The sequence below is a fragment of the Miniopterus schreibersii genome (genome assembly GCF_964146895.1).
Source record: "Miniopterus schreibersii genome assembly, chromosome: 14".
Classification (NCBI taxonomy): Eukaryota; Metazoa; Chordata; class Mammalia; order Chiroptera; family Miniopteridae; genus Miniopterus; species Miniopterus schreibersii.
The window spans coordinates 6410627-6429715 of NC_138114.1; the positions used below are offsets into that span (position 1 = coordinate 6410627).

At 48.7% G+C, this 19089-nt stretch overlaps 1 protein-coding gene across 1 annotated transcript in view; it reads right to left on the minus strand.

Annotated features, from left to right (window-relative positions):
* Window positions 1-19089, minus strand: part of DRGX (dorsal root ganglia homeobox) — a gene marked incomplete at its 5' end in the record, with an annotated part of 29678 nt that overhangs the window by 1386 nt on the left and 9203 nt on the right. Inside the window, one exon of the mRNA XM_081158582.1 lies at window positions 1-815. This exon is cut by the window's left edge and continues 1386 nt beyond it. Coding sequence (XP_081014708.1) covers window positions 550-815 — 266 coding nt within the window. The 3' untranslated portion in view covers window positions 1-549. The remainder of the gene's footprint in view (window positions 816-19089) is intronic.

Below are 19089 nucleotides of genomic sequence, written 5' to 3' on the forward strand. Positions count from 1 at the left end.
CATCAGCCTCCCCCACCCTCTAACCTAACCAAGCCCACAACCAATACGTTTCAGGAGAAAGGAGGGCAGGCTGCTGGGCTCGGTGGAGGGGAGCACGAGGCGGCTGGAATCACACCAGTTTCCGCTTCTTAATGGAACAAGGGCAGCCCCGGTCACAGCATGAGACTCGGCCCGGTGTCTCACATCACAGTTCTCTGAGTTGACCAGACCTTCAATGGCAACCCAGGAAACAGACAGGAAGGTGACAAGCGAGCAACTCTACTTCCCCCCAGACTTCTGGACACAGAAGGAACCCCGGCAGGTTTCACCACAGTCGGCTCCGCTGCCACCAACACCATCAGGGCCTATCACCAAAGAAGCCAGGACAACACAGGCCGGCCGGCAGGGTGTCAGGGGCACTCTGCAGACAGCAAGGGAGCTGTGGACCTTGCTCCCTTCCTGAGTCCAAGAGGAGGCTCTGGCAGAGGCTTCTCCTGGTTCTTCTGAGTTTTCCAAGGGGCTGAGGCTGGGAGAAACGGGGTGGGGGAGGGTGCCGGGCTGGGCACCCCCTCATACACTCTTCTCGCCCTCGCTCTGTTCCTTGGCAGAAAGGGTCTTGTCCTGGCTGCCGTCCGGGGGCGCTGGCTTGCCCACAGGGCTGGGGCTGCTGCTGGTAGATGGCAGGAGGTTGGCTGACTGCAGGACGGCCTCCGAGTGCTCGCGAGCCTTCATGCGCAGGGCGGCCACGCTGGCCGTGCGGTTACTCTGGCAGCCGTAGGTAGGGAGGAAGGAGAGCCCCATGGGGTCTGGGACACAGCAAGAGCACAGTGGGCCCCCTGGAAGGAGGAAAAACAACAGGCCGCCATCACTGTCCATGTTCTGTCTCCCAGGACTTGGGGTGGGAGCAAAGGGCTAATTGATACTGTTTGGGTCTGGATTCTAAAGGGAGAGGTAACGAATGTTCCGGGCCCCGAAGATGCACAGCTCAAAGGGATCCGGTTGACAGTCCAAAGGATTATCAGAGCCTCAGAGACCCGACCACTCCTGGTTCCCTCACTAATCACCTGTGTGGCCCTAGGCCAGTATCTTGGCTTCTCTGAGCCTTAACTTTCACGTCTGTAAAATGTAATGATACCTACCTCACAGGATCATTATGAGGATCTAATGATATAATCCTACAATCCCCAAACTATGTGCCACAGCACCCTAAGAACTCACAGGGTGCTGCAGTGAGATTTCAAATGTTCAAGATCAGGGGAAACCCAGCCACATCCATCAGAGGCCATCCAGGCTGCCCGCTAAAAGGCAACTCACAGACTTAACTCAAGATCAAGCGGAACTCCTTTAAGGACATCACATTTTTTGTGAAGCTGAAATTAGCTCTGTTTTGCAAGTACCACACAAAAATCCACGTGGAACATAAAATGAGGTGGCCTCCAATATGGCTCCAAGGTCACAGAAGCCATGCAAAGCCCACTGGGCACATCCCATTAGAAAGTCATGGTAGCTGTTTACAAATGAAAGAAAAATATTATTTTTCTTTTTTGTTTTATAATATGTCTTTATTGATTTCAGAGACAGGAAAGGAGAGGGAGAGAGACAGAAACATCAATGATGAATGAGAGTCATTGATCCACTGCCTTCCTGCACGCCCCCTGCTGGGGATCGAGCCCACAACCAGGGCATGTGCTCTGACCGGTAATGGAACCTCGATCTCCTGGATCCTAGGTTGATGCTCAACCACTAAGTCACACCAGCAGGAGAATATTATTTTTCTTTTAATTTATAAATATTATTCTTCCAATGGCTACTAAGCTGTTGGGACATAAATACTTATTGAGTTGCTTGGGCCTAACCATTTTATGAACAGACCATTGGATATTTCTTATGGCCCAAGAACATCCTGAAAAATTAAGTGAGGCCTTCAGGGCACTGTGGACTGAGGGTTGAGAGCCTCTGAAGACACCAGTCTGGCTAGCACTTAACACAGGTCCCATGTGGGGGTGGGGCTCCAGAACAATAGCCCAGCCCAGTCTGCCAGCCCCCCCTTCCTGGCCCACTCCAAAGACAGGGACAGGAACAGGGTGGCCCTCTGCTGTGCTGGGCTCGAGGAGCCACCCTCTTCATGGATCATCCTCGGCCATGCAGTCATTCAGCAACTGTCCCACAAGAATCTGGCCCAGGTGACTAATCAGCAGAAAGAAGGCAGCTAAAGCCCAGCCTCATGGAGCACAATTCTGGTGGGTGGGGAAACCACAGACGTCAAGTCTCTGATGCAAAGGCAGGTGGTGGAAAGTGCTGTGGATACAGGAATGGAGCACAGTGCTTGGAAGAGACCTGAGTGCGAGAGTCGAAGAGAGCCATGTGGATGTGCAAGAGAGCACGCTAGCTGGGGGAGACAGCAACAATGGCACAGACCTGGGGACAGAAGTCACCTGTTCAGGGAGCCAAGGGATCTTCAGAGTGACTAAAGCCAGAGACTTGCATCTGAGGGGAGTTGCAGATGGGTGGTCAGGGGCCACCAAGGCCAGACTGTCCTGCAGGCCACGCAGGACACAGTGAGGGGGAGCCTCAGTGGGTTTGAGTAGAGAGCCATGAGCTGACCTGCAACAGGGGCTGGAGAAGCTGCAATAATGCAGTCCCAGCTGACAGGGGCTTGGCCCAAGGTAGGCTGGAGGGGAGGTGTGAGAGGTGACCAGACCTGGGTTTTTGTTGAAGGTTAGAGCCTGCGCAGATTGCTCATGGACTGCAAGAAGGGAGTAATTAAACAAGTGGAAGAATATACCATGCTCATGGATTGGAAGAATTAATATCATTAAAATGTCCATACTACCCAAAGCAATTTATAAATCCAATGCAATTCCTATTAAAATACCAACAGCATATTTCACAGACCTAGAACAAACATTTCGAAAATTTATATGGAACCAAAAAAGACCCCGAATAGCTGCAGCCATCTTGAGAAAAAAGAACAGAGTGGGAGGGATCACATTACTGGATTTCAAACTGTATTACAAAGCCATTGTAGTCAAAATGGCCTGGTATTGGTACAACAACAGGCATATAGATCAATGGAACAGAACAGAGACCCCAGAAATAGACCCACGCCATCATGGTCAGTTAATATTTGACACAGGAGGCAAGAGCATCCAATGGAGTAAAGACAGTCTCTTCAATAAGTGGTGCTGGGAGACTTGGGCAGATAAATGCAAAAGGATGAAACTAGACCACCAACATTCACCATACACAAAAATAAACTCAAAGTGGGTAAAAGACTTAAATGTAAGTCACGAAACCATAAAAATGCTGGAAGAAGACATAGGCAGTAAAGTCACAGACATCCCACTTAGTGGAATTTTCACTGATACATCTCCTAGGGCAAGAGAAACAAAGGAAAAAATAAACATATGGGATTACATCAAACTAAAAAGCTTCTGCACAGCAAAAGAAAACAGCTCAAAATACAAACAATCCCCACTGTCTGGGAAAACATATTTGCCAAGGATGCATCTGATAAGGGGCTAATTTCCAAAGTGTACAAAGAACTCATAGCACTCAGCAAGAGGAAGACAAACAACCCAATTAAGAAATGGGCAAAGGACTTAAATAGACACTTCTCCAAGGAGGACATACGGATGGCCAAGAGACACATGAGAAAATGCTCCACGTCGCTAATCATCAGAGATGCAAATTAAAACCACAATGAGGTATCACTTCACACCTGTCAGAATGGCTCCATCAACAAATCAACAAACCACATGTGCTGGTGAGGGTGTGGGGAAAGGGGAACCTAGTGCACTGCTGGTGGGAATGCAGACTGGGGCAGCCACTATGGAAAATAGTGTGGAGGTTCCTCAAAATTAAAAATGGCCTTTTGACCCAGTGATTCCACTCCTAGGAATGTATCCTAAGAATCCTGAAACATTAATCAGAAAGGATATATGCACCCCAATGTTCATAGCAGCACAGTTTACAGTAGCTAAGATCTGGAAACAGCCCAAGTGCCCAGCAGTAGCTGAGTGGATAAAAAGCTGTGGGACATTTACGCCATGGAGTACTACGCAGCTGTAAAGAAGAAGAATCTCGTACCCTTTGGGACAGTATGGATGGACCTGGAGAATATTATTTAAGTGAAATAAACCAGGCAGAGAAAGACAAACATCACATGATCTCGCTTATATGTGGAATCTAAAGAACTTGATAAACTGATGAAGAGAATAGATTCAGTGACATGGAAGCATGGATCAGACTGACGAATGTCAGAGGGAGGGAGGAGGGTGGGTGGGTGGAGGGGGAGAGAGTAACCAAAGAATTTATATGCATATATGCACAACCCAAGGACAGGGACAATGGTGGGAACTGGGGAGGGGGATGGGACGGTGTGGAACGGGTCATTGGGGAGAAAAAGGGACATCTGTAATATTTTAAACAAAAATAAAATTTAAAAATTAAAAAAAAAGAAGGGAATAAATGGAATAGTCACAGATGATGCCTGGATTTGGGCCTGAGCATCTGAATGAATGGAGGGGCCATCTCTGAGATGGGCACAAACAGAGAGAAAGATTTTTTTCAGGGGGAAGGAGGAATATGGAGGGTCTGGCCATGTAACCCTGTGGTTCTAATAGCCATCTGAGTTCCAAGGGGAGAACTGAGCAGTGCTCAGCAGTGCTGGCATCATCCCTGTCCTTGAGGGAGACCCATGGGCTCCAAGGGCCCAGCACAAGCAGGTGGGGAGGCCAGAGTCACACACACCTTGTGCCCAGAGAGGGTAGGTAGACTCAGCTGCCAACATGACATAATCTGAGAGATTTCATGAGCCCCTTGAATTGGTCAAATGGTAGGTGTGGTCCCAGCAAGAGGAGTGAACTGAAGCAGTCTCTGCCAGCCAGCCAGCCTAGGCCGGCTGCGGGGCCAGATCCCATCCAGTGAGCTGTTCCACCGTGGCCCTGCCAAGGACAACTGGGATTCAGTGTCTCCCTGAGGCCTGAGACCTGGGAGAAGGCAGCAAAGCAGCCCTTCCCTCCGTGCTCTGCTTGTCCCTTGGCTCTTTCTGGAAGTACTCACTGACTTGGGGAAAAGCAACATTGCAAATAGTGTTTTGGACCGAAATCCATACTTGTTGAATGCATCTAAATCCCTCGCTGTGGCCTTCAAGACCTTGTGTGACAGGTGCCCCCGCCCTCTCCTCTTCTCGCTCAGGCGCCGGCCAGGCCTCCCCCCAGGCCCACATGCAAGTGCAACAGAGCTCTCCCTGGGAGCTGCGGGGACCAGAGCCAACGCCGCCTGCCACCTCCCTGTGCCTCAGCCTCCCAACAGCGTCAGGGTGGAGCCTCTGCCTTGATCTCCTTTTGCAGATGAGGCGGCTGAGGTTCCATAGTAAGTGGCAAAGCCACACCTCACAGCAGGCCAAGGGCCTGCTCCTTAACCGCTGTGTCCCTGTCTCAGAAGAGGACAGTCCCCTGGGACATGGGCCCTCCTTCCGGGGCTGCCTGAGACCAGAGAGACCCTCCCTGCGCCTTAGAAAGCTCTCCCCAGCCCTGCCTCCCGCCTCCTCAGGGCTCCCTAGCTGGGCTCCTTTAGGCCCTGCGCCATCTCTGCAGCCCTGGCTTCAGGGTAAGTGGATTGCCAACTGTTTGTGGGCTTGCGTGCTGTTTCCCACACACAGCCCAAGACAGTAGGCTCCTAAAGGGGCAAGTACCTTTCTGTCTCATTCGATACCTGTCCCAACACCCTGCACAGTGCCTGCAACAGGCCGGGCCCCAGGGAAGGATTTGTGGAAGGAGGGAGGAGGGCAGGGAGGGTGCCTGGCCCAGGGCCCACCGGTGGGATGGCCTTCTGGAGGCAGCAACTGATCATTCCCACCCACCTTTCTCAGGACAGGTTCCCTGTGCCAGGGCCAGGCTCCTTCCTCTCCCCTCCAGCCTCAAGCACATCGGGGCACCTTTCTCTTCCTTTCCACTCATGCTCAGGCAAAAGGAGGCTCACCTTCACCAACACCCACCGTTGCCTCACCTCACCATTCTGGCCACCAGAAGGGGTGGGCATTACTCGGCCCCACTCTCTAGCTAAGGCAGCTGAGGCTTCGATAACTGCCCAAGTTTGCACAGTTCATTGCAGAGGCAGGACCAGAACCTCCCGACGGCCTTTCCCTTCTCGGGCAGTGTAACAGGAGGTCAAGAGGCAGCAGTCACGTCCTGCCTCCATTTTGACCAAAGGGCCGATACAGCAGGCAGCAGATACCAAGGTGAGAGGAGACAAACAGCAAACACCAAGTTTACAAAGGGGATTCTGAGAGCTCGCCCATAATACCACACCCCTGGCAGGCCTCAGCTTGGTGACATTTCCAGGGATGGAAACAAAGAATTGCACTGGGTCAGTCCCAAGTCCTGACTGTCCCACTTCTCCTAGTGACTCTCACACAGACACAGACACATGACACCAGGCACGGACACATGACACCTGGCATGACTCCGCAGGTGGCTGCAGTCTTTGCTGGTCCCCTGTGCCATGAGCCCAGGGGGCCACCCCACAGGGGAGGCTGCCTTCCCTCCAAGTGTCCCTCCCACAGGGAGCGCACATGTGGAGACACCAAAATACGAAGAAAGTGAGCCAGCTCGGCAGTAGGAATACAGTAGAACCTCAGTTCTTGAACTTAATTCATTTTGGAAGGCTGTTCAAGAAATGTGTTTGAAAACCAAATCATTTTTTCCCATTAGAAATAATGTAAATTGAATTAACTTGTTCCAGACCCCCAAATGATTCCGTTTTAATCTTTCTTATATACAGTACACTTCTAACGCACTGTTTAATCTGTACAAACATTTCTTTTCTTAAATTTATCGAACCACCCCCTACTAGCCTTAAAAGAATCCCTTCCAGCCCTCATTCCGGGGTGTCTTTCAGGAGGTCAGATGCAGCATTTTCACTTTTTCACATGTCACTGCCTCCCGAATGCTGTCACCGGCTAACTGCTTTTCCTTTCCCAAATCAGCAGCAGTGTTTCTACCTCTTCAGTTGCCTGTGATTGTTGTTTCCCCCCCACTCCCAGCACCTTCACACCCTTAGCAACATCAACACCTTGTGGGCCTCTTTGTGTTTTAAAATTGTGCTAATCGTCCATTTCACCAGCAACAAAACAAAGACCAAAAAAACACAAAATTATTCACAGCACAGTTTCCTGAGATGTTAACTGGAGGTTTAGCAGTAAACTAACTCATACTTGCTCACTTTCTCCTTTGTTTGTGGCCTGAGAGATGCTTTTTGTCATGCTGATGTATCAGCATGAAAGGGTTGTCAGATTTGATAACCGAGACATTTTTTCCATGAACAACTTGGTTGAGATGGGAGACATTTGAGAACCAAGGTTTGACTATACTGAAGATTATCTTCTCTGTGTCTGTGTCAAATTTTTCTCATTTTCCTACAATGAATGTGAACTTCTTTTAATTAAACTCAAAATCACATCTTTAATTTTAAATGAATGTTCAAAAGAAGGAAGACTGGAATTAAACCCCATCAGCACATATGAGGAGTGTCTGCAGGGAGCTGGGAGCCTGAGCAGCATAGGTGCTGAGGTCACAGTGGAGCTTGCCTGGGGCTGTGGGCTGTCAGGCTCAGGCCAGGAGGAGCTGCTCAACTTGCCTGAGGCTGACTCTTGCCCCCAGCAAGGCCTTGCTCCAATGTAAGCATCAAAGGGGGAGTTAAATGGTCTGAGATTCAATGACTATGCCACCTCAATGACTATGCCAGACTCAATGACTATGCAGGATGAAAAAGTACCACGTGGAGAAGACGGAGACTCCCTCTCCTGAGTCCACAGCCTACACCTGTTAGGTCAAACACCACAAAAGCCACCATAATGACACCACTGGTCTGCAAAACCCAGATTCAGGGATAAGAGAAATAAATTCACTCACAGATCTGAGGCTGTGGGAGAGAGAAGAGTCTGTGCCCATCATCTAGTTCATCCCCCACACTAAACAGATGGGGAAACTGAGGACAAGAGGAACCCAACAACTGTGGAAGACTGTGGTTAAAATTGTAAGGACCACACATACAATGGACTATTATTAGGCCTTTAAAAAAAAAAAGGAAATCTTATCCCTGCTGCAACACAGATGACCCTCAAGAACATTGCGCTAAATGAACTAAGCCAGTTTGAAAAGACAAATTAGGTAGAATTCCACCTACAGATGCTGCCTGGAGTAAGCAGATTCATAGGGACAGCAAGTAGAATGATGGTTGTGGGGAGTGGGGGCAGAGGGGCAATGGGAGCTGCTGTATCATAGGGACAGAGTTTCCTTTTGAGAAGATGACAAAGTTCTGGAAATGGATGGTGGTGATGGTTGCCCAGCAATAGGAATGTAGTTAAGACTTTTGAACTGCACTCTTAGAACTGGTTAAGATGGTAAACTTTATCTTATATGTATTTTACTGCAGCTAAAACTAAAATAAAATAAATTCTTAAACCTGAGCCGAGAATCCATGTCAGGGTTATCAGAAAGATGAGGAACACCCCAGGCTGGCCAAGGCTCCTTTTTGGCTCTTCTAGCAGGTGAGAACCTTTAACATCCTCTGTCCCAGCAGCACACACCTCACCTCTGTGGCTGACCCCTCCACTCACCCCACCTGCATATCTTTGGCTAAGGGAGCATCGCAGGGTTTATAGGCATCCATGGAATGCAGCTTCTGTCCCAAGGCTCTGCATGGGATCTGTTGGGTGGGCGCTTCCACAACAGGGCAGCAAACCTTGAGAGACGCACCCAGGCCAACAAAATTCTTTGGCATACAGCCCCTCACAGGTGTCACCCCCTTTCCTCATCTATACCCCAATTCTGAACAGTAGTTCAAGTTTCCACCACAGGGGTAGATGCTTATAGGTGAACAGTCCCATGGAAGAATGCTGAAAATGAACCAGTGGGAGTCTCCTTCTCTTTGCCCTGCTCTTACCTGGATGGGAACACTGAAGATGTGCAGATCCAGAATGTAGATAGGGCAAGACCGAGAGAGGTGATCTGTACAACAGACAAGATCAAGGAAACAAGGAGACAAATCTAATGCAATATGTATCAAGGAAAACCGTAAAGTCTGTGATCTGTACCCAAGAATCCAACTGTACAGAGGGGAATGTGCTCAGCAGTAGAGCATGTGGTCAATATGACTTCACAGTAAGCTCACTGTGACACCATATGGTTGTGAGTGGCCTTCACAGAGGCAGAACCTGTAGGAAAAGGGAAGATAAAGGCCTTCTCCCCTCTGTCATGGTCAGACCATCAGACTAGAAGGAGAGAGGGGGAGGGAGGGAGGGAGGGAGGGAGGGAGGGAGGGAGGGAGGGAGGGAGGGAGGGAGGGGTGAAAAGTGAAAGAACCGGGACAATTTAGCTGAGTCAACCCCGAGGCACAATGGATATGAGGTAACCACTTCCGACTACCTCTCTAAGTGTGGAGGGTAGAATAGAAGCAATGGACGGACCTGGGAGTAAAGGGGTTTCCTTTTCTTTACCATCAGTGTGCCATTCATATGCAGTGAACTCTCTCTGGGAGTGATGGTTCTGGTCATATCACCCCGAAGGCCCCTTGACAGGATGCTGTAGAGAAACTGTGCACAGTATGGGTTACAGTGGACAAGTTTTTAAATCCCTTTCAACAAAAAAGGAGCAGTTTTAGAATGCCATGTGAATTACAAAGCTGAGTTTTTCTTCCAACTTTAACGTGTTTTCAGAATTTCAATGATTGCAATCAAATATAAAGTGTCCAACGACCAGCATCTCTCTTAACTCCTAAAATCATTTTTTAACAAAGAAAAAAATTATTTCCACAAATAGGATCTTTACTAAACTCACTCATTTTCTCCATAACTTCAGGGTACCAGTAGCATCACCAGATGCGTCTCCTGCCCAGACAACTTCATCGGCCTGGTCACCACTGAAACCCAGAGTCACAGAGCAAAGCTTTGTCCTCTGTGGTACCCAGGGCAGCAGATGAACAAACAGTTATCAAGTGAAAACACAGACCCCAAAACACATCGACTTTGCCCATGAAAAGCAACTCAAGGCCTCAGCAAGAGCTTAAAGGTTCTTCCAAGTGCACTTCCAACATCAGTCGCCTGATTGACGAGACTGCCACAAACTAGAGAGTAGCGTGGCTGCCAAGGCAGACACACCGATGGGCAACATTGAGAAGAGAGACAAAAATTCATGAGACAGCCAAGACACTCAAAATACATAGTAACCCGGGGCCGTTCGGTAGAGGGCAGGCAAACAGTGCACCTCAGGACGGCCTGAAGTCATCGCTGGCAACAGCAGGAACTGTCACAAGAGGCAGTGTTTGGAAGGGCCTTGAGACCACCCTGCCCACAGCTGCCAGAGACGGGCGACGCTGAACCAGCCCAGGAGAGGCTCGGCGCTCCTTTTGTATTACATCAGGGAGGTGACAAGACACCTTAGAAACGCCAACCCCCAAACCAAGTCATCGTTATCAAAACCTTATGAAACAAGCGCCATCTCTAGGGCCCAAAAGCTGAGGAGGAAGGACGCGAGCTTTGGACTTTGGCTGCCGGCTCCAGCGCTCAAAGTCATGGGCTTCTCTCGGTCCTCCCAAGCTTGGGCTCCTCACCTGAGAGAAACCCTACAAAGCACCTGTTACTAAGTCCTCAAACAATTATTATTTCCATAACCTCATGCAAATTAAAGGGCAAGTCTAGGTCACAATTCACAGCTTGTTCCAGCACCAATTTGTTTCAGCGATCAGCTGAAGACCTCAGTCTGTTCTGAGCCCTCCCCGGAGGACCCCCTGTGGGCGGCCCGGGGCTGCCCTGCCCCCTGCGCTGGCACAGCCCACCCTCTTCCCTCGCTGCTCTGGGTCCTGGGTGAAGCCTCTCCTATCTGACCCGAAAGGACAATAATTTATTCTGTCAATAGAATTTTGATGGGTAAGCCAAACAAACTTTAAAAGTTTCATCTTTTAATTACTAGATTTCCAGATTTGGGGCTATAGTATTCCCCCTCCTTTTTTAAGCAATCAAAAAGCTATAATCATAAATGGGCTAAAAATTAAATTAGCTACAAAGGAAGTCATCCCAGAGTGGCACATAGCAACCAAAAACTGAGAGTAACCTAACAGCCAAGTTATAGTCACCCACACTAGAGCTACGACAGTATTACATTATAGGGGGATATTTAGTCCATGAAAAATATAATAATAAAATATTAAATTTAATAGCAGGTTTAGCATTGACCTAGGATCCAGGCGATCGGAGTTCGATTCCCGGTCAGGGCACATGGCCGGGTTGCCGGCTCGATGCCCAGTCCAGGGCGTGCCGGAGGCAGCCGATCAAAGACTCTCTCATCATTGATGTTTCTATCTCTCTCCCTCTCCCTTCCTCTCTCTGAAATCAATAAAGATATATTTAAAAACAAACAAACAAACAAACAGGTTAAATAGCAGTAAGTCAATATGATCCCCTTTTGGTACATGTGTGTATACATGTGTATATATAGCCATGTACCATATCCATATGAGATCATAGGTGTATATATACAATATAAACTTATTTAGAAATAGAAAAGATTTATAAATTTCAACTTTTTAATTTAAAATTTTAGAATTTTCAAATAAGATATAAAATACATAAATTTATTAAAGAAAAATAGGAAGAAAACAAATGTACCAATACCAAATATTCATAGTGGCTGATTCTGAGCACTAGGTTAGGAGTGATATTTTTCCTTGTGTTTTATTGTATTTTCCACTCTTTCTAAACTAACCAGATATTACTCTCATATAGTGTCCTTTCTGGGACTGGCGACTGCCCCTCTTTCATTCGGGTGATGGGAATAGATGCTCTCCCTGAGAGCAGAGTCCCCCTGAAGCCGCTAAGGAGTAAAGATGGTCTCAGCAGCCAGCCGAGCCTCTTGACGGCCAGCGGCCTCCACCTACCCTGGAGCTGTTGCTACTCACCATGGAAACCCACCAGCAACATTCGGTCCGTTTTCCATCCCCTGGGGTTCAAAGTCAGGATGCCACCAGCCCACCAGCTGGTGACGCCTCCACAAGGCCACACCTTCTTCCATCCACCCTTCCAAGGTGCCACCACCAAAGTCTGAGAGACAACCATCCAGCCACTAAATACAGCCTGAGAATCATTTTGTTTGGAGAACATAATACCTCCTGGACACTGAATTAAAACACACAATTAGATTTCCATTAACTCAGCAAATTCTGCTGAATTGATCTAATCAGCCTACGTTCCTATATGACATCATGCATTAAAGGCTTGGCTCGAACATAAATACTTAATGTAATAAATACAGTCTGAAGTATTTGATCTCCTTGGCAGTTTAATTGATCTACTACAGAGACTGACAGAAAAAAATTAAGTTAGTTCTGTCTCGTCTCTGCCGACGGCACGTTCTCATCACGGGCGCGTGGGCTGCTATCCCGGTCACAGGCCGGGCTCCCGCACACCGACTCTAGTTGAACGTCCAGACTCAGGTAACAGAATTGAACAAGGAAACCAGTATGTGTGTTTATGAGATTTTTCACACAAATTCTATAACTCACTTTTTGCTTTATAGTAAAACAAATAAATAAACGTATTTTGTGAGTCAAAATACCAATTATTTGTAGTCCACGAGCATTTGAATGGAGTGTTGATACAATTGCCTACGATATTTAAGCATAGAATTTTAGATGCTGTGGCTGTGTGTGCTTACCAATAATCAAACCACAACAAGGTCAAATTCACATCCAGATGTCTTCTACCATGGAACCCCTGAAGTGCTTTCTCTTATCTCTTGGATGGTTTTTATTGCCTTTCTCCATGAGTTGTTTATTTTTGTCCCCACTTCAAGTTTTGTCCCAAACTTGCTATAAGTGCCCTTTGCCCATCCTCACCCCACACTCTTAATCCCAGAACTAAAATGTCCCATTTAGTGCAAAAAAAACACTTGTATATTTGGGGAAAGAGAAAGGGAGGGAGAGTATATCTTTCCTGACTCAGTTGGCATATTTTACTGCCTCAAAGTTGCCCTTTCCCAGACTCTAAGCTCCCTCAGTACCCCACAGTAAGGAAAATAGTAGCTCTTACAAAGTTATCCAATCTGCTTAATGCCAAAGCCCCCAGGTTCATTTGGCAGGCTGTTCTGGTGGAATTGATCTAAAGCCCAGCCCTGTCTCTATTCCAGGTGTCACAGTACATCCACTGTCCAGACATCTGCTCATTTGCTCAGCAAATGCTCCTCAACAGGACTGGGCTCACCAGCTATTCCTTTTGCTGTGACAAAGTCTCGGGGCCAGCACCAGGCTCCCATTTCAGCTTGGATGTCTCTGAAGGGGCAAACAAATAATGATAGTACCCAGACCCAAGGATCCTGGCACAGCCAGAGAAGCAGCAGGGACACGCGTCCTAGGCAGTCCAGTGCCAATGAGCACTGCCCCACTCCTCCCAGCAGCAGCCAGAACTCTGGATGGGCAGGCGGCTTCTCCCACTGCCTCTGGGCACAGGCCAGGAACCTCTGCTCAGCTCCTGCACTTCAGGACCCCATTGATTAACAGGAAGGGCAAACCCATCAGCACCCATAGGAAATGGCTTCTGGAAAGTGAGTTGCAGTTTTCAAAGCCAAAGAATGACAGCAGGTACCTGTAAAAGGAACAGGATCAATACAGGGTATGGGGGCTAGAAGGTGGGACACCTGGGTCCCTGACTTGTCTTACCTCTGACAGATTTACTGTGTGACCCTGGGCAGTCCTAGTCCCTTCTCTGGACCTCAGTTTCCCCCACTGAATCCTGCAAAAGCAGTAGTACCATACTTATCACAGAGATTTCTTATGGCTCTTTAGTCTCCACCCCAGTCTTCCTCACATCAGCCAGGCATGGAGGGAATTCGAGCTGACCCAACCACTTTCCTTGTAACCCCATACCTAACCAGATCCTTAGTGAGCTCCAGCCCTCATCATCACAATCCCAACAATCGCCAACACCTACTGGAAACCTGGATGTGCAGGCCCAGACACACACCCTAACAGCCACAGGCACGACCGGGGATGGTCATCATGATCCTCATTTCACAGATGAGGAGACTGGGGTCTGCCTTAAGTTGAATCCATAACAAGAGGAAGACATGGGCCATGGCTGGTCTAACTCCAGAGCCTGGGCTCACCTCGAGGCCACACCATCTTCCTCTCCCAGGACCATAGCTCCCTCCAACCTTCCTTTAACATACCAGCCCTGCCAGCCTCAGTGCCTTTACTCATGCTGTTCTCTCTTCTTGTAGTGCCCATGTCCACTGGACAAGTCCTGCACTTCCTTCAAGCCCAACTGAAGCATCTTCTCTGGAAAGCCTTCCTCATTCCTACAGAGAAAGAGTCCCTCTGTCCTCTGGGCCTCCCCTACAGTTTGTGTGTCCTTGTTGGCCTCTGTGAGAGCAGGTGACTATGTCACATGAGACGGAATTCTTTGTTGGCCTACTTGTCTCTCCAAGCCCATCCCCAGCCTGTAAGCCCCTTAGAATAGGGATGTGTCTAATTTATCACCAGATGCTCAGCTTGTGGTTCAGAGTCTGGCAAAGTGGGGTTCTCAATGGGCACTGTTAAGAACAGGAGGTCCCAGTAGTTTCTGGGGTCCAGCAGGTGGCCAGTGGTACAGGGCCAGGGTCGTAGACTGGAGTCTCCCAGGCCTAGAGCAGCATGACCTTCTTTCCTCCTTTAGCCAAATCCTACTCCCTTTCACTCTGCACCAAATTCTGTGTTAAGAGCAGAGGTGAGTGACTTGGGAGGATCTAGAGGTGAGTCAGGTATTGCCAGTTCCCTGCAAGTGCTTATAGTCAGGATTAGGAGGTACCCCGACTCATGTCATGAAGCCAGAGTATCCTTGATACCTGTGCCAGTTAGTTTCCAAAGAGGGCCTTCAATGGACCACCCTCCCAGTATTCACACCCTTGTGCAGTCCCCTCCACTTGAGTCTGGGCTGGCTCTGTGAATGCAGCAGGAGCAACATAGTTCTGAGTGTGGGCCTTAAGAAGGCCTGGCACCTTCTGCTTTTACTCTTGGAGCCCAACCACCACCCAATCCCTCCCCATAGGCTTGCAGTGGGGAGGGAGAGAGCTCCCAGCCTCCCACCATCCCTGCCAAGGCACCAGACAGAAGTGACTCCATCTCCTATGTACCAGCTCCAGCCACCGCCTGACTGCGACCTCATGAGACCCCGGGCAAAGCAGCACAATGGCCCTGCTGAGCCCAGCCAGTGCTCATATCAGGAGAGACAATAGCACAGCTGGGCAGGTCTGTCACTGTTCTTATTACACTAAGTTTAGGGTAAAGTGAAACAATACTGAAACCTGGGATGGAGACTTTTAAGGAAAAAAAAAATCACAAGTCAATGTCCTCATGATCATAAATGCAAAAACCCTAAACAAAATACTAGCAAACCAAATGCAACTATCTATAAAAAAGATAACTTGTCACATCTAATTGGGTTTATTCCAGGAATGCACAGTTGGTTTAACATTAAAAAATTAATCAGTGTAATCTACTGTATTAATATATTGAGGGGAAAAGATCATGTGATCATCTCAACAGTAGCAGCAAAGTATTTGATGAAATTCAACATCCATTCATATTCATGATTTTTTAAAAAATAATAATTAAACAAAGACTCTAAGAAAACCAGGGCAAGAAGAAAATATCTTTAGTTGATACTAAAAAAATTTAAAAAAGATAGCAAACACAATTGCAAACCCATGAGATCAAGGAGAAGGCAAGGGTTGGTCACAAAGACCACATATTGTATGAACTGTCCAGAGTCTATAGAGACTTACAGATTGATGGTCACCTGGTCGGGGAGTCGAGGCAAGTGAGGAGCGACTGCTAACAGGTCTTAGGTAATGAAAATGTTCTAGACGGTGGTAGTGAACACGGCACAGCTCACTAAATATACTAAAAACACTGAGTTGTACATTTTAATGGATGAATTGTATGTGAATTATATCTCAATAAAGCTGTTATAAAAAATGTAATAAAGCAAAGATGGCTGTTACCACTACTTCCATTCAATACTGTACTAGAGGCTCTGCCTGGCACAGCCAGACAGGAGAAAAATGGACTAGAAGGAAGAGGCAAACTGTCTTTATTTAGAGGTGATCTGATCTTATACAAAGAATATCATAAAGAATCTACAACTAAACCTAATTATATAGATAAATCTTGAAAACATATGCTGAGCCAAAGAGGCCAGACATGAAACATACATACCATATGATTCCAACTTTTTACATATATATATATATGTACATAATATAATATACATAATATATATGTATTTATATATAAAGTTCAAAAAGTGAAGACTAAACAACAGTGTTTCAGAAAGTTGGCTTAGGAGGCTGGCAATGCTACATTACCATAAAAGTCAGCAAAGGGTTTCATTTAGGGGGAGGAAAGTAATGTGAGTAGAAAGCGGTGCAGGGATTCAGGGGTTTGGGGATGCAGGCAAAGTCCCCAAGGGTCATATAGGTGCTTAAAATCATTCATTCCCTAATCATTCATTAATCATTAATGTGTGTTCTATGAAATGTTTCTAAAGATTATTATATTTCACAATACAACAATTTTTGTTTTCACAAACTGTGTTTTTTACAAAATCACAACACAAAGGGAACGTCATTAAAGAGGAATGGTGGTGTGGAATGTTCTCAGGGCACTCAGAGGAGGAAGAAGCTGTCTCTGGCTTTGAGTTCAGCTTTGTGGGTAAATGCTGATTGGCCAATAAAACCCTTGCAATCTCAGAATCCGGACACTTTACCCTGGCCTGGAAGCCCAAGGGCCAAGGCCAACGTCACACAGGGAGACCATGTTCTTGGCTAAAGAAGGTGCCTTGCTCTCAGGAAGGCCATGGCCAAACCCTTTCTCAGCAGTGCACACCCTGCCCTCACCTCCCCTTGCCCTCACATACATAGTACAGGCCCAAGGCTGCCTCTCCAAGTGCTAGATCCATTGAGCCCCCATTGCACCAAAGGGGGTGCCTCACACAGCAGCTGCCTCCGTCCTCACAGTCTCCAAGGCCTGGGCTGACCAAGCTCAGCCAAGCAGGACAGGTGCGGCCAGAGTTCACATGCAGCCTGTCTGCTTCCAGGCTCCTCCCAGCCTAGCCTCATTTGGGACAGCTGGAGCCACCTCCCCTCCCCAGGACAGGGATGGAGAGGGGAGGGTAAGGAGGGGTCAGACCTACCCCTGCTCTGCTGCTGCTTTCTTACCTCAGGCCTACCTCCAGGGAGCCACACCAGGGACTGGGTGCCCCACAGGCCCAACTCGCCCAGCAGGCTGCCCCACCCTTCCTCCTGCAGGCTCTGCTTTGGGAAAGTCAGCGGTGATGCCTCCGCCCAGCTCCGGAGAGGGGCTGTGACTGGGTGTGAGCATGGACTGAGCTATGAGAGCTCTCCCACGGAGCTGTCATTAGTGTCTGCCTCCACCCCGCCCTCCGAATCACAGGTAGAGGCAGCCGGACTAAGTGCGCCAGGGAGCAGGCCTCCACTGCCTGCTCTCCGCCCCAGCGCACTGCCCATCCTGTGGCCAGCACTTCCCCTGAACAAACCCCAGCGCCTCCCTTGGCCATTAATAATCTCCTCTGCATTAATGAATTGTGAGCACAGGCTAGCCATTAAGAGAGCACAGGAACATTCTTTGTGTGCTGAGGCTTTTTGTCCGGACCCATTATTGTTATGTATGACCTCACTGCATGGGGCAGGGTGCTGCCACCTTCGTATGTGAGAGTTTCCATGGCACACCCAATAATGGCACACACTACCTGCACGCTTGGCCTGGCAGAGTGCTCCCTGACCAGCTCCGAATACACAGCCCACCGCAGCCTAGAAAGCCGGGGGGGAATGGGTGCCTGACCAGGGATCCTACCAGGCGCAGGAAGGAACACCCACCGCTGCCAAAAATTGGCACCATGGGGGCTGCAAGGAAAAGCTGGATGTCAGCCTGATGCCCATCCGGAGGCTAGTCAGCCACACCTCCAGGGCACACTCAGCTTGACCAGCCATGACCTCCTGTTCATCAAGAGTGTCACCCCCAGCCCTTCCACCCTTCTCTGTTGCTCAAGCAGCCCCGTCCCCCCATCCAGACACCTCCTTCAGTGCACAGGGCGCGAAGGCCCAGCGCCAACACTGCACGTGAGCAGCCACCGCACCGCGTCTCAGGCAGAGCACGGGCTCAGCACTGACTCACAGCGCTGGGCCCAGGGCAAAGCTCTGAATGTCTCTGCCTTGGTCCCCGAGTGCGGCAGAGCCACGGAGTTGACTGTGGCTTGTGCTGCGGCGTTCTAAGCTGGGTGGACTGTCCAAATACAGTCAGACCTTGGTCTCCTCAACTCCCCAGATGCTTCCAAACTTCAGGCCCCTGCTCCCAACAGGTATCTTCAAGGAATCAAAATTAGTCTAATTTCCTAAGAAAACCACAACCTGGAGTTTCTTGCCGCTGACTTCTCAGTCTGTGTGCGAAAACTTCGCAAAGTGGCTGCTCCCCTTCCTATTTTCTGGGCTACTTTCCCTCATGACCTAAAGATTAAAAAGCAGAACCACTGGCACGTCCTGGGCAGAGTCACGGAGCGGACTCTTGCGGGAGGCAGGGCTTGGCATCACCACACAGCAGCTCTGCACTCTGAAGTCCAGTGACGGGGCCCAGAGCATCCATCAGCGCCCCGTCGGCCCTGCCTGCTCTTTTCCCCTCCCGAGTGCTGCCTGCTCAGGAGCTGACAGCCAGTATTCCAAAAGCACCCATTTTCAGAGCCCATTCAAAGCCAAATAATTTCTAGGCAAGTGAATTCGCGTTCCCATAAAACTGTGTTAAAGGACCTAAAGACTTCAAGGATCACTACCTAAAGCACCTCAGAGAACTGTACCTCGGCGACACCCAAGCTACCCACACACACTCCCAGAGGTTCTCTCAATATTTCCTAGGCAGGGACCTCACATCTGTCACAACAATGCCTAGAACCAAAATACCAGAACCCAACTCAGAGTCCTTCAACTTGTAACTACACATAATGCTCCCAGGCCCTGGGTCCTGGGACCACCAGTTGGAGCACTCCAATGCCCCTTGGGAGACTGGTCC